We start from the raw sequence: 13315 nt of genomic DNA, 5'->3' as shown, positions 1-13315 counted from the left end.
GCCCAATAATGTATCAGACAGTGTTTGATATTCATAAGGTTTTCCCTGGCCATTTTTTGAGAAGTGGATGGCCTCCTCCTTCTTCCTAGTCTGTCTTAGTCTGTAAGCTGCATTGAAACCTGTGCACCATGTGCAACTCTGCTGGCATCTGAAACACCAGTGGCACAGCCTCAAGCATCACAGCAACGTACAAGCCTCACAGGATGACAAACTGACAGACAAGTTTTGTCTCCCTTAGCTGTTGGAAACCTTTGCACCCTCCCCTTACCAAATTCCTACCTGGAACCTGCCACTTTGTGGTCCCTGGCCATTCCCTCCCTTTCCTGGCTCTAGGGGTCTTGGGGCCTAGCTTTGCCTCCCTCTCCTTTACCTGGATATCCTGCTACTCTGGAGGTCCCTGGCCTCTCCTGCTCCCTCCCTTTTCTGGCTCTATGGGGCTTGGGGCCTACCCTTGCCTCTTGCCCCTTTTACCTGGATATCCTGCCACTCTGGAGGTCCCCAGCCTCTCCTGCTCCATCCCTTTCCTTGCTCTAGGGGCCTTGGGGCCTAGCCTTGCATCTTTCTCTTTTACCTGGATATCCCTCGCTCTGGATGTCCCTGATCTCTCCTGCTCCCTCCTTTTCCTGACTTTAGGGAACTTGGGGACTAACCTTACCTCCTACCACTTTTACTTGGATATCCTGCAGCTCTAGGGGGCTTAGTCATTAGAGAGATGAAAATCGAAACAATAATGAGATATCATCTCACCCCAGCAATAATAGCAAAGTTCAACAGGACAGAAAATAATAAATACTGTCGAGGTTGCAGAGAGATTGGAAGTCTCATATACTGCTGGTGGGATTGTAAAATGGTACAACCATTGTGGCAAATGGTATGGCATTTCCTTAAAAAGCTGAAAATAGAAGTACCACTTGACCCAGCAATTCCATTACTAGGAATGTATCCTAAAGAGGTGAGAGACAGGACACGAACAGACACATGCACACCTGTGTTCATTGCAGCATGATTTGCTATAGTGAAGAGATGGAAACATCCTAAATGCCCATCAACAGATGAATGGATAACCAAACTATGGTACACAGTGGAATAGTATGTGACTTTAAAGAACAATTAATGATATGTGAATCATCTCATAATGTGGGTGAGCCTGGAGAACATTCCTCCCACCTCACTGCTGTTGAGTCATTTTCTGACTCATAGTGACCCCTCCTTGGGTTTCCAAGGCAGTCTATCTCTATGGAAGTAGATTGCCCAGTCTTCCTTCTGATGGATTTGAACCATCAGCCTTCTGGTTAGCAGGCAAATGCCTTAGGCACTATGCCACCATGCTAAGTGAAATAAATCAAACTCAGGAGGACAGATATTGTATGAGCTCATTACTTTAAAAAGTCAAGGAAGGGTTTGCTTTAGGAAGGGAACTCACTTTGTAGGTTACTGGGGATGGGAGGGAAGGGGACAGGATAATTTCAGACTAGTTGTGGGGGGAGGGATGGTATGGAAAGAGTGTGTGACAAGCGTGATAACATTAGGGAAAGGGAGGACACCAAATTGTACACATAAGACATAGATAACAGAAGCTAATGCCAGTATATCCACAATACTGCATTACCATTAACACCAAACACCAGGTTACATATAAACACATAGACAACTGAGAAGTTCAGATGGGGGTCAGTGCACAGGAATATACTCTAGATCAATGATAGGTTCAGCTGAGGCTAATCTTGCACAGATACTAGTGATACAAAATACCTATAGTCATTACAGAAGCAACAGAAAACAGACATAGAGCAATCCCTCACAGACAGCCAGACACTATGGGAGAGACATCCACCTGATCTGCCGACTCAGGACCATAGTACTGGGTGACACCAGACTCAATTGGCACAACAAAATACCTAAAAATTTTGTCCCACAACCTACTTGGGTGAGTAGCAACTGGGGTCTTAAAAGTTTTTGAGCAGCCATCTAAGATGCAGCTAATTGTCTCCTCTCGTTGAAAGCAAAGACAAATGAAGAAAACCAAAGGCATTTGGAAACAATCACCCTTAGTATATGATGGACCTCAAGATCAGAAGAACCAGATGGTGCCTGGCTACCAATGCCAACCACTCGGGAAGTGATCAAAACCGAAGATCCTGGATAGAGTGGGAGGAAAAGTGTGGAAGAAAATCCAAAAATAAAATAATGACCAGGATTACTGGTCGGATGGAGACTGGTCGGATGGAGTCTGGTGGGACCCCTAAGACTATGGCCCTGGGATACACATAGGGCCTGGGATAAAACTTGCTCCCAAGGGCTGGCTCTCAGCCCAACAGTAAATAACACTTACATGCAGAACACTCAACCCAGGGCGATGTACCCACACACTCTTCGGAGATACATCCCTTGTACCAATCAGCCACGGTGCACCAGATGGGCAGAAGTCACATGGAGGAAAAGCTGGACAGACAGGAAGGCATAACTAAGAAGGACACAGGGAGTGGGGGTTACTGGGAAGGGAGAAGAGGAGATTGGGTTAGGGTGGGGGTGGTAATTGGGGATTGAAACCAAATGTACACGAACTGTTGAATGTAAAACAAATTCTGCTCTGTAAATTTGCACCTAAAGTGTGCATGTGCACACACACACACACACACAGAAAAAGATTCACATAGTTATATAGGTCCACACCAGATAGCAGTATGCATTAAAAGTGGGATACCATCTTCCCAATAAACCCCATAAGAGGAAAATGTAAGTGGGCCCTGTATGTTCCATACGTCATGAAAAGGTTAAAAGAAACAGACAATTAAGTCTCACTCCTGACATACTGTATCAAAAGCTCAGGATAATCCTAATTCAAGGCTGTAGTTTTCAAACATTTTGTTTGACAATTAGTTCTGTTTTTAGGCAGGTGAGCCTGATTTCTGTAAAATCTTCCAGGTGGCACAAATAGATAAAACAGTGAGGAGTGAAAAGGAGAAAGGGATCCAGAGCCCCATGCTCTCAATCCCCTAGTCCTTCTGCCCCAATCCCTGCTTCTCTAGCTCAGTGATGTCCAGTGTTAGAACAGTGGGTTGACCAGTCTCCTCCCCTCTATAGTGGGAGAAACTGGGAACAGTGAAGGTCAGAGCCTTATTAGAGATGCAGGAAGCCAAAAGGGTCAAGACTGGGGCTATAGGCTCCTAAGCATTAAAAGCATTAGCTCTTTATCCACTGGAAAAGTCAAGTTCTTACCACAGCACTGTTGACAGTAATGGTTTTCTGATCTGTGGGGCTATTTAAATATGTTTGAAGTACAAATGGATAGCTCAGTTTTCTCTTTTGTTTCTTAAGATTTGAGAAAAGACCAGTGATTTAAAACGTGAGATCCCATAAAAATGTGAATACAACCTAAAGTAAGATTTTAAAATTTCTTGAAGTAGGATGAAAATGCAGAGCACAAAATGACAGTATTTAGGAGTTAAGTTAAAGTTTAATATGATAGATTAATTATGATGTGAACTTTGTAAAACATGATGTAAAGTATTACCGTTGACAATCAAAATAACAATTTCAAATGGCAAATACCATAGTACAACATAATTAAGATGATTTCATTTAAATTTGGTGCCCATTTCAATCACTTCCTTTATTACAAGACAAAGCTCTTATTGTCCCTTCCATTGTTAATTTCTGCCCTTGCAGTCTATCCATTAGGAATGCGTTTGATTATGAGAAAAAATCAGAGAAGTAGAGGCATAAACAAATAAGGGGCTTCTTATTTTTTTCCGCTGCCAAGAAAATGTGGAGGCGTACAGCCCAGGAGCATGCCATTGGAGGCCTTGTTCTTTGTATCTGGCTGCCATCTTTAGCATGCAGCCTTTATCCTCATGGGCACAAGATGGCTGCTGTAGCTCCTCATGAAATGTTGCCTTTAAATTCGGGCCAAGACTCTTGCCCAGGAACTTTTTTGCCTACCTGTGATTGTCCAGAATAGCATCACCCCTGGTTATAAGAGAGTGTGTGGAGTCAAAGAGACAAATGGCAACCCTGAGCAAAATCCAGGATTTGTTAGTAAGGACGAGAAGGGATGGCAGCAGGTAGGCAACTAGGGTATCTTCCTCACTTTGATAGCAGGTCCTTCATGTTGTTTTTAGGTGCTGTGGAGTAGATGTTTGACTCATGTGACCAAGTACAACTGCTCTTAGGGTTTTCTTGGCTGTAGGTGTTATGAGAACAGATCACCAGCTGAGCTCTTAAAGGTTGCACCACCAGGGATCCTCATTCTACACATACCTCACCTTATTCCCCACCAAATGAAAACACAAACAATACCAACATATCACCTACGCTGTCTCAGACATCAGCCTAAAGGGGGACTGTTTACTTAGTTGAAAGGTCTTGGGCCCTAAAGCTGGCATTGCTGCCTTGGTGGTTGACATGGAAGACAACAGAAGGGTTTTCCATAGTTTCTTGTCTGAGTCTGTGGGCTTGGCTCAACCCACGAGGGAATGTCCCAGCACTGTTAACAACCTCTCCTGTGTCAAAGATTGGGAGTCTGGAAAAATATGCTTAAAATCCATCCCATTTCTATTTTCTTTGACTTGTTTGGAGAAACAGACAATTTGCTACATAAAGAAAAATGACCACTACCGTTGATCATCTCTGTCACATAAGAAGAAAAAACAAAATGATAAATGCCAGAAAGTTTCCAGAAATTGATAAAGCACATAGGGTGGTGCCTGACAGCTTGTGAATATTGTAGCCAGTGTGGTTATACCCACAAAAAATTATCCTAGGCAAGAACTTGTGTTTCCTGTGCCCAGATCTAAACTTTTAGAATTTAAACATGGGCTGTTCTTTATAGTGGTTTCCTTAACTCATATGAGAAAAATATGAGTGTCTTAATTTCCTTGCCTTTCGGTGTATGGTAATGTGTAATTGTAACCAAGCTGATAAATGACCTATATTATTTACATAGATGTAAATACTACCGCACAGTTCCTGTATTAAGAACTTAATGTAGTGACCAATTAGTAATGGTGAATAGGTACATACTTCATGTCTTTGCTGTCACCTGTTAGAATTGCCCACTGGATTCCTTCCCTTTCCCTACCCTTAGGCCATATTTCTATGAAGCTTGTATGTACATTATTCAACACTTTAATTACTTTTTAAGAAAACCCTAGGCCATGTCTTCTAAGATACATGAAGACGGTGGTGATGAGTTTTATCTGCATTATGCACATCCATTAACCAAACCCGTTCCCATCAAGCAGATTCTGACTCATAATGACGCTAGAGGACAGAGTACAACTGCCCCCTCGGTTTGCCAAGGCTGTCAGTCTTTACAGAAGCAGATTGCCACATCTTTCTCCTGTGGAGCAGCTGGTGGGTTCAAATTGCCAACCTTTTGGTTAGCCACCAAGCACTTTAACCACTGTGCCACCAGGGATTTTCACATTACACACAGATTTTATAAATTCCTTGGGGTTAGACTAAGTTCATATTTCTTTTTCACTCTATAACAGCCATCAGAGGGGTGAGTGTGAAATCGACGCTCAATATATGTGGTGATTGATGAGCTCTGACTTTGTGGTTTACTGTCATAACAGGAAATGCTGTCGTAAAATTAGCCTTGTGTTTGGCACTGTTGGGGTGGTAAAGGTCTCCAACAACAGATTTCTCCCCAAACATTTCTAAAGGTCGCTGTAAATTAGAATGAAGCACAAATGGCCAGCTGCCACATTTAAGGAAAAGATGGCCTAGACATAATAAAGTTTAGTGTTGGAACATTTTCACATGCCAAATGCAGTCAGCACCTGGGGGAATTAAGGATATGACAGGTTCTAAGTAAAAAAAAAAAAAGTAAATAAACAGGATTGTTAAATATGACTGCCAGGTGGGCACTGACTCCTGAGTGGTTTGTACCACTTCTGTCCTTATGTAAACCATAAAACAGGTTGGCTGCTGACCAGAACCTGCAGCTGTGAGGAGAAGGTGTCTTTGCATGAACACCAGAAAACCAAGAGTGATGACAGGCTTAAAATCTTTTATAGTTTTGTACACGAAGGAGGGAAAACAAAATCATTGATGTCCTAGGCCTGGGGCTAAAAGTGCTGACTTAGACCCACCTTGGTGGAGTTACAAAAATGGGATGCAGTGCCAAGTAATGTCTAAGTCTGTTCTGAAAATAGCAAGTAAACTTTTAAAGTGAAATGTTCACATACTGTCTCCTCTCCTCCCCATAGTGTCTGAACACTTCCTCTCGTCCTATGATATTGACTGCAGTTTGGAAACCAAGAAGGAGGTGGTCCAGTGCATGGGCTCCTTTCAGGATGGAGTGGCTGAGAAGTGTGTGGATTATTTCCAGCGATTCCGACGTTCTACCCATGTGACGCCCAAATCATACCTGTCCTTTATCCAGAGCTATAAGTTCATCTATGGAGAAAAGCATGCAGAAGTACAAACCCTGGCCAACAGGTGAGTGTGAAGTTCAAGTATGAAAATATTTTAAAGTGGTGGTGCTCAACCAGGAACAGTTTTGCACCCAGGGGACATTTGTAAATGACTGACGACATTTTTCTTCTTTACAATTGCTGAGGGCATAATGAATAAGGCATTCGGCTGCTAACCAAAAGGTCAGCAGTTCAAACCCACCAGCTGCTCCATGGAAGGAAGACGGAACAATCTACTTCTGTAAAGATTTATAGCCTCAGAAACCCAGCGAATTGGCTCGAAGGCACTGAGTTTGGTTTTTTGGTTTGGTGCTACTGACAGGGAGCCCTGGTGGCACAGTGGTTAAAGCAGGTTGCCTGCTAACCAAAAACTAGCGCTTCAAACCCATCAGATGCTGTGTGGGAGAAAGATGTGGCAGTGCCTTCTGTAAAGATTTATAGCCTTGGAAATGTTATGGGCAGTTCTACTCTGTGCTGTTGTCATTGTTAGGTGCCGTCGAGTCATTTCCAACTCATAGTGACCCCGTGCACAGCAGAATGAAACACCGCCTGGTCCTACGCTGGCTCCATGATCCTTGCTATACTTGAGCCCATTGTCGCAGCCACTGCGTCAGTCCATCTTGTTGAAGGCCTTCCCCTCTTTCATCTATCCTCCACCTTACCAAGCGTGACATCCTTCTCTAGGGAATGGTCCCTTCTGACAACACGACCAAAGTAGGTGAGACGAAGTCTGGCCATTCTCACTTCCAAGGAGCATTTTGGCTGCACTTCTTTTTCCAGGACAGATCTGCTAGTTCTTTTAGCAGTCCAAAGTACTTTGAGCATTCTTCTCCAGCTCCACAACTCAAAAGCATCAACTCTTCTTTGGTCTTCCTTATTCATTGTCCAGCTCTCATATGCATACAAGACAATTGAAAATACCATGGCTTGTGTCAGGTGCACCTTAGTCCTCAAGGAGACATCTTTGCTCTTCAGCACTTGAAAGAGGTCCTTTACAGCCAACCTGCCCAGTGCTGTATGTTGTCTAATGTTCTGACTGCTGCTTCCATTGGCATCGATTGTAGAACAAGCAATGTGAATTCTCTGTGCTATCGGGTTGCTATGAGTCAAAATTGACTTGACGACAGTGGGTTTGGTTTGGGATTTGTTGCTACTGACTTCAGAGAACAGAGATCAGGGATGCTGCTAACCATCCACCAGTGCACAAGAAAACTCCATCAACAACGAATTATCCTTCCCAAAGTGTCAGTAGGGCTGAGGCTGAGGAACCCTTCTCCTGAGCCCATCCAGAAGATTGTTTCATGGCTGGACTGCCAGACGATCGGACAAATCAGTCTCGGAAGAAGTACAGTAAGAATACTCCTTAGCAGTGAGGATGGTGTACTTTAGACGTGTTTTCAGAAGGGACCAGTCCCTAGAGAAGGACATCAGGCTTGGTGAAATAGAAAAAGAAATGAAAAAGAGGAAGACCTGTAGTGGGATGGACTGACACAGTGGCAACAACAACAGGCTCAAGCATCGCAAGGATTGTGAGGATGGTGCAGGACTGGGCAGTGTTTCGTTCTGTTGAACATAGCGTCACTGTGAGTCAGAATTACTTGATGGCACCTAACAACAAATAACACCTAAGAGCTTTTTTGTTACTCAACAGGATGAAATGTTGCCAGATTTTTAAGTGATCTGTCACTTTCTCCAGTATTCTTTGCCAACACCACAATTTAAAGGTATCAGTTCTTCTTTGGTCTTCCTTATTCTTGTCTAGTTTCACATGCATATGAGATAATTGAAAATACCATGGCTTGAGTTAGGTGCACCTTAGTCTTCAGAGTGACATCTTTGCTTCTTAATCCAGTAAAGAGGTCTTTTGCAGCAGATTTGCCCAGTGCAACATGAAGTCTAATGTCTTGATTGTGGTTTCTATGGCTATTGATTATGGATCCAAGTTAAATGAAATCTTTGACAACTTCAATCTTTTCTCCCTTTATCGTGATGTTGTTTACTGGTCCAGTTGTGAGGATTTTTGTTTTCTTTATGTTGAAGTACAATCTGTACTGAAGACTCTAGTCTTTGATCTTCATCAGTAAGTACTTTAAGTCATCTTCACTTTCAGTAATCAAGGTTCATCTACATATCATGGGTTGTTAATAAATATTCTTACTGCCAAGAAGAATATTTGATGCCTTTGAATTGTGGTATTGGCGAAGAATACTGAATATACCGTTGACTGCTGGAAGAATTAACAAATCTCTCCTTGAAGAAGTACAACTGGAATGCTCCTTGGAAGAGAGAATGACTGGACTTCATCTTACCTACTTTGATCATGTTATTAGAAGGGACCAGTCCCTGGACAAGGATATCATGCTTGGTAAAGTGGAGGGTCAGTGAAAAAGGGAAAGACTGTCAAAGAAATGGGTTGATACAGTGGCTGCAGCAATGGGCTGAAGCACAGCAAAGATTGTGAAGATGGAGCAGGGCCAGGTAGTGTTTTGTTCTTCTGTACATAGGGTCACTACGAGTCAGAATCAACTCGAAGGCACCTGACAACAACAACAACGACCACTTTCTGTGATGAGGCATGGGAGATTCAGTGGTGGAATTCCCACCTTCCATGCAGGAGACCTGGATTCGAGTTCTGGCCAGTGCACCTTATGCACAGCCACCATCCATCTGTCAGTGAAACCTTGTGTGTTTCAATGGTGCTGAACAGGTGTCAGTGGAGTTTCCAGATGAAGGTGATCTAGGAAGAAAGGGCTAGTGGTCCACTTCTTACAATCAGCCAGTGATGACTGTCTGAATCACAATGATCTAGTCTGCAGTCAAGCATGGAGATGGGGTAGGGCCAGGCTACATTTCATTCCATTGTGCATGGGGTCACCATAAGTCGGGTGTTGACTCGACAGTACCTAAGAACAATCACCAACCACTTTCTGTGATGTTGCATGACATAGTGATAGAAATAGTAGACCTGGAAAGAAGTTGAGAGTACAGACATCCTTCTTCCCACTTCTGCCACCCTTCCTACTCCTTCTGAGTGACTAGGGTAGAAGGGCCTGTCTGACACTTTGCCCACCACATAATTGATATGCTGCTTCACTGATGTTTGTCTCCAGGTTCACTGCTCTGCTTATCTCTTGTGAACCCCCAGATCTTCTGTCTGAATTTGACGAGAATCAGCCATGGCTGTTATGTAAGGGTTCCCTGTGTAGGAGCTTGGGTTAAATGGCTCCTGAGGCCTCCAGATTGTGAGATCACACACTTTCAAGTTCAGTCAGGTGGTTTTATCTTTGTTTCCTTTCTTGATCCCCGCTTTTTCTTCTTTTGTCTTCAATAGCCATGAGTCTGAATCAATTCAGTGGCAACTGGTTTGGTTTTATGGTTTGGTCCCTTTAGAATATCAGAAATTATTCATTGTTCTGTTTCCATGGTCTGTAGACATTTGAAGCCTATAGACATTTAACTAAGCTTCATTAAGCATGTCTCTTACATGCATGGATTCTAGACCCACTGTTGTGCCTCATGTCATGCAGCCTTGCTCTTCCTAAGCATGGCTTGTGAAGAATATGCAACTGTTGTTAGTTTGGAATCAAACCTGATCCTATAGCCTTCTTGCCAAACTCTCTTGGGCTTGATATTTGCAGCATACTCATTCTTCAAATATGACTGTTACTACTCATGTTAGTATAATTGGAAAATGTGGCCAAGTGCCATCGATTTTAGCATTGCTTGCTTGCACTTTTCAATCCCAGAATGAATACTGGATTGGAAAAACTAAAAGAAGCTTCAGAATCAGTTGCAGCCCTGAGCAAAGAACTAGAAGTGAAAGAAAAGGAGCTACAAGTGGCCAATGAAAAAGCCGACACGGTGAGTGGACCTTGACACGTATGCCATATTCGTTTTGAATTCCCAGTTCTTAAATGTTAATGATACATGCATAGCTACTAATGTATAACCAGACAAGTATATGCTTTGTGTTTCTTTGAAGATTTACATTAGAATAAAGTACTCTTACTTTTATATATGAGGAATTGGGTAAGTGGATAGAGTCATTAAGTCAAGGCAAAAATGAACCTTTTCAGCTGGGTCTTTGGCAACTTGTACGGAGCATTTGTTTGTTTGTTTTTTATGATTTAGGTATTAAAAGAAGTGACAATGAAAGCCCAGGCTGCTGAAAAGGTCAAGGCTGAGGTCCAGAAGGTGAAGGACAAAGCCCAGGCTATTGTAGACAGCATCTCTAAAGATAAGGCCATTGCTGAAGAAAAACTGGAAGCAGCAAAACCAGCTTTAGAAGAAGCAGAGGCAGCATTGCAGGTAAGACTCTGTGATATAACAGATGTCAACTTTAGTCTGGGAAGACTAAGGCAGAAAGATTCATAACAGCAAGGAAATGTTCTCCTGGTTCAGGCCAAAGCTCTAAGCTCTAGCTACTGAAATGATTTCAAGTAATGTTTTCTCCTTGGAAACTTTCTTAGCTCTTTATAGGTTTTGCATATGCTACTTGTCATCTCTGACATCTCTTAGGAGCTCTGGTAGCATAGTGCCTAAGGCACTTGACTGCTCACCAGAAGGCTGGCGGTTCAAACCCACCAGCCACTCCTCGGAAGGAAGGTTGGGCAATCCTACTTCTGTAGTGATACTGCCTCGGAAACCCAAGGAGGGGTCGCTATGAGTCAGGGCCGATTCAACGGCAAAACAACAACAACAACAACAACTTGTCATCTCATTTTTTGCATTGGTACATGATGGACATAGTTCCGGATTCCCCTTTCAACTCTGTCCACAATAAGCTGTGGGGTCTTGTCATAGGAACAACGTCCTTACCCCCTGTCACATAAAGCCAATGATCATTACAGGTTGAAGCAGGAAAACAAAAGGATGTATTGAGTATTGATACCTAAGGAGACAGAGAGAATCACTTCTGTATAATGTCTGTCTTCCCCACGCAAAGGGATAAGTATGATTAACACCACCAGAGCTTCCACAGGGAAATAGGAAAGGGCCAAAGGTCCTCTGAACTGCCAGGAATGTCCTTCTTCTCCTTTTTCCATGGTTACTCCTTCTTTCTTGGGTCGTTTGTTCAAATCATTCCATTTGTGGTATATTCCTGTCAGAGCAGCACTAGGGAACCAGAACAGATATATATGACTTTGTACTCTTTTGAGGCAATGAAGATACTGTATTCACTCTTTTCACTCCTCCTTTTTATGCTGCTCTTATATATTGGCATATTTTTCCTCATTCTTTTTCTGTTTTTTTTTTTTTGTTGTTGTTGTTGTTATTGCTAGCTAATCTGGCCCAGAATCCTTTACATCTTCCAGAGTTTTCAGTCTCCAGTTTCTGAGACTTGTGGGCAACTCCCCCCTTTTTGTCTCTGGCTTCCCTGAGAGTTTCAGATCAACATAGTGAACACATGATAGTGCAAAAAACTTAGAAAACATTGACTTCATGATTCCTACTGGCATCATGGGAACAGAGTGTTTGGCCTCTGAGGTCTTATTTAAATGGCTAACACTTTCCCAAGATTTAAAACACTTGGCATCTTTTTTGATATTATGTTTTCTAGTATCCTCCCAATCCAGTGTTCTCTACTACCAAAATACCCTATGTCCTATGATACTCAGCACAGAAATCATCAGAGCAGGGGTGAGGTGATGAGGTGTGTAGGAGAGTTTTTAATAATGTGCATTATTGGTCTTGCCTGCCATTTATTGCCTCTCTGTGAGCTTTAGAAATATAGTTCTACCAAGTTATACTAAGAAAGTCCCAGGTACATCCAAAGTCTCATGTGTTGGCATCAGGTTATGTGCATCTATGTATTATATGAGGCAACAGCAAAGAATTGTTCTCTTCTTCCCTCAATGCTAATCTGGCTTTAACCATCTCTGGGTGAAAATACAAAATGTCTCCAGATGTTCAATAGCTGGTATATTTCCATGGTGTGTAGGAGATTAAATAATGCTCATGTTACTTTGCTGCAGAGATGAGTGGTTTCAATACTTAGCTCAAACAGATTGAAGACATAGCCTTTTATCCCCACCTCCTTCTACCTGGTATGTAACATAGCAGAGCCCAATTCTGTTTGAAAATTCTTTATTTAAAGCTCAAGCAAAATAAGCACCATCAGCTTTCTCAGGTTATATAACTTTAATTTGACCTAACTTTTCCCACTGGCTGCTGTTATATTTCTCTCTTTCCTTTTATAGCCACACATCTCAAATAAAGGTCTATATGCCATTTCCAGTCGTTTACCACAAACTCTCCTGAACATCCTTCAGTCTGGCTTTCACAAATGCTTGTCTGGTGAAATAAAACTTCAGGGTATCTAATTACATCCTAATGATGACAGTCAGTGTTTTTTTCTCTTTCAGTCCTCAAAGAAAAGATGGTTAGCTTTGATGAAAAGGTCATTAGTTGTGTTCTTTTGATAGGGAGGATGCAAATGCAAACACAATGGGAGGTTTTCAAGGATGAGAAGGAATAGATGGATACTGTTCTTTCTAGAAATAGGACTGTGTCATATTCTTCTATTTAGTCATAGAGAGTTTAAGAGAGCATGCAAATGGGAAAGAAATATTATCTATACTGGCAGTGGAATGGAACTTTTCTAAGCAGGGCTTAACACTGGTTCATTCCAGTTGGACCCCCTGCTGAGAATTTGCACTTTGACCACAGATATTCTGAATCAGAATCTACATTTTAACAAGATCTTATGTATGCACAAGAATTACCTGGGGAGCTGTAAGAATCACCTAGGATCTTTTAAAAATGTGGCTTCTGATTGAGTGTAATTTCTGTTGCTCAAGTTCTTCTATTAAAATGTCAGTTCTCAGATTTCCTCTGGCCATCCGCTCTGTCAGCCCTGCACCTCCCGGCTAGTGTCGGTCATAGTTGTTTAA

General features: G+C 42.4%; 1 protein-coding gene across 1 annotated transcript in view; it reads left to right on the top strand.

Moving 5' to 3' along the window:
* Positions 1-13315, top strand: part of LOC103211144 (dynein axonemal heavy chain 5) — a 240282-nt gene that overhangs the window by 136515 nt on the left and 90452 nt on the right. The window contains exons 21-24 of the mRNA XM_007957061.1: positions 5496-5506; positions 6216-6447; positions 10169-10283; positions 10554-10730. Coding sequence (XP_007955252.1) covers positions 5496-5506; positions 6216-6447; positions 10169-10283; positions 10554-10730 — 535 coding nt within the window. The remainder of the gene's footprint in view (positions 1-5495; positions 5507-6215; positions 6448-10168; positions 10284-10553; positions 10731-13315) is intronic.

Source organism: Orycteropus afer, unplaced genomic scaffold, assembly GCF_000298275.1.
Source record: "Orycteropus afer afer isolate SDZICR_OR568_19922 unplaced genomic scaffold, OryAfe1.0 scaffold00700, whole genome shotgun sequence".
In the NCBI taxonomy this organism is placed as follows: Eukaryota; Metazoa; Chordata; class Mammalia; order Tubulidentata; family Orycteropodidae; genus Orycteropus; species Orycteropus afer.
Note: the sequence above shows the minus strand (reverse complement) of the source record. Positions and strands in the feature narration are given on the sequence as shown.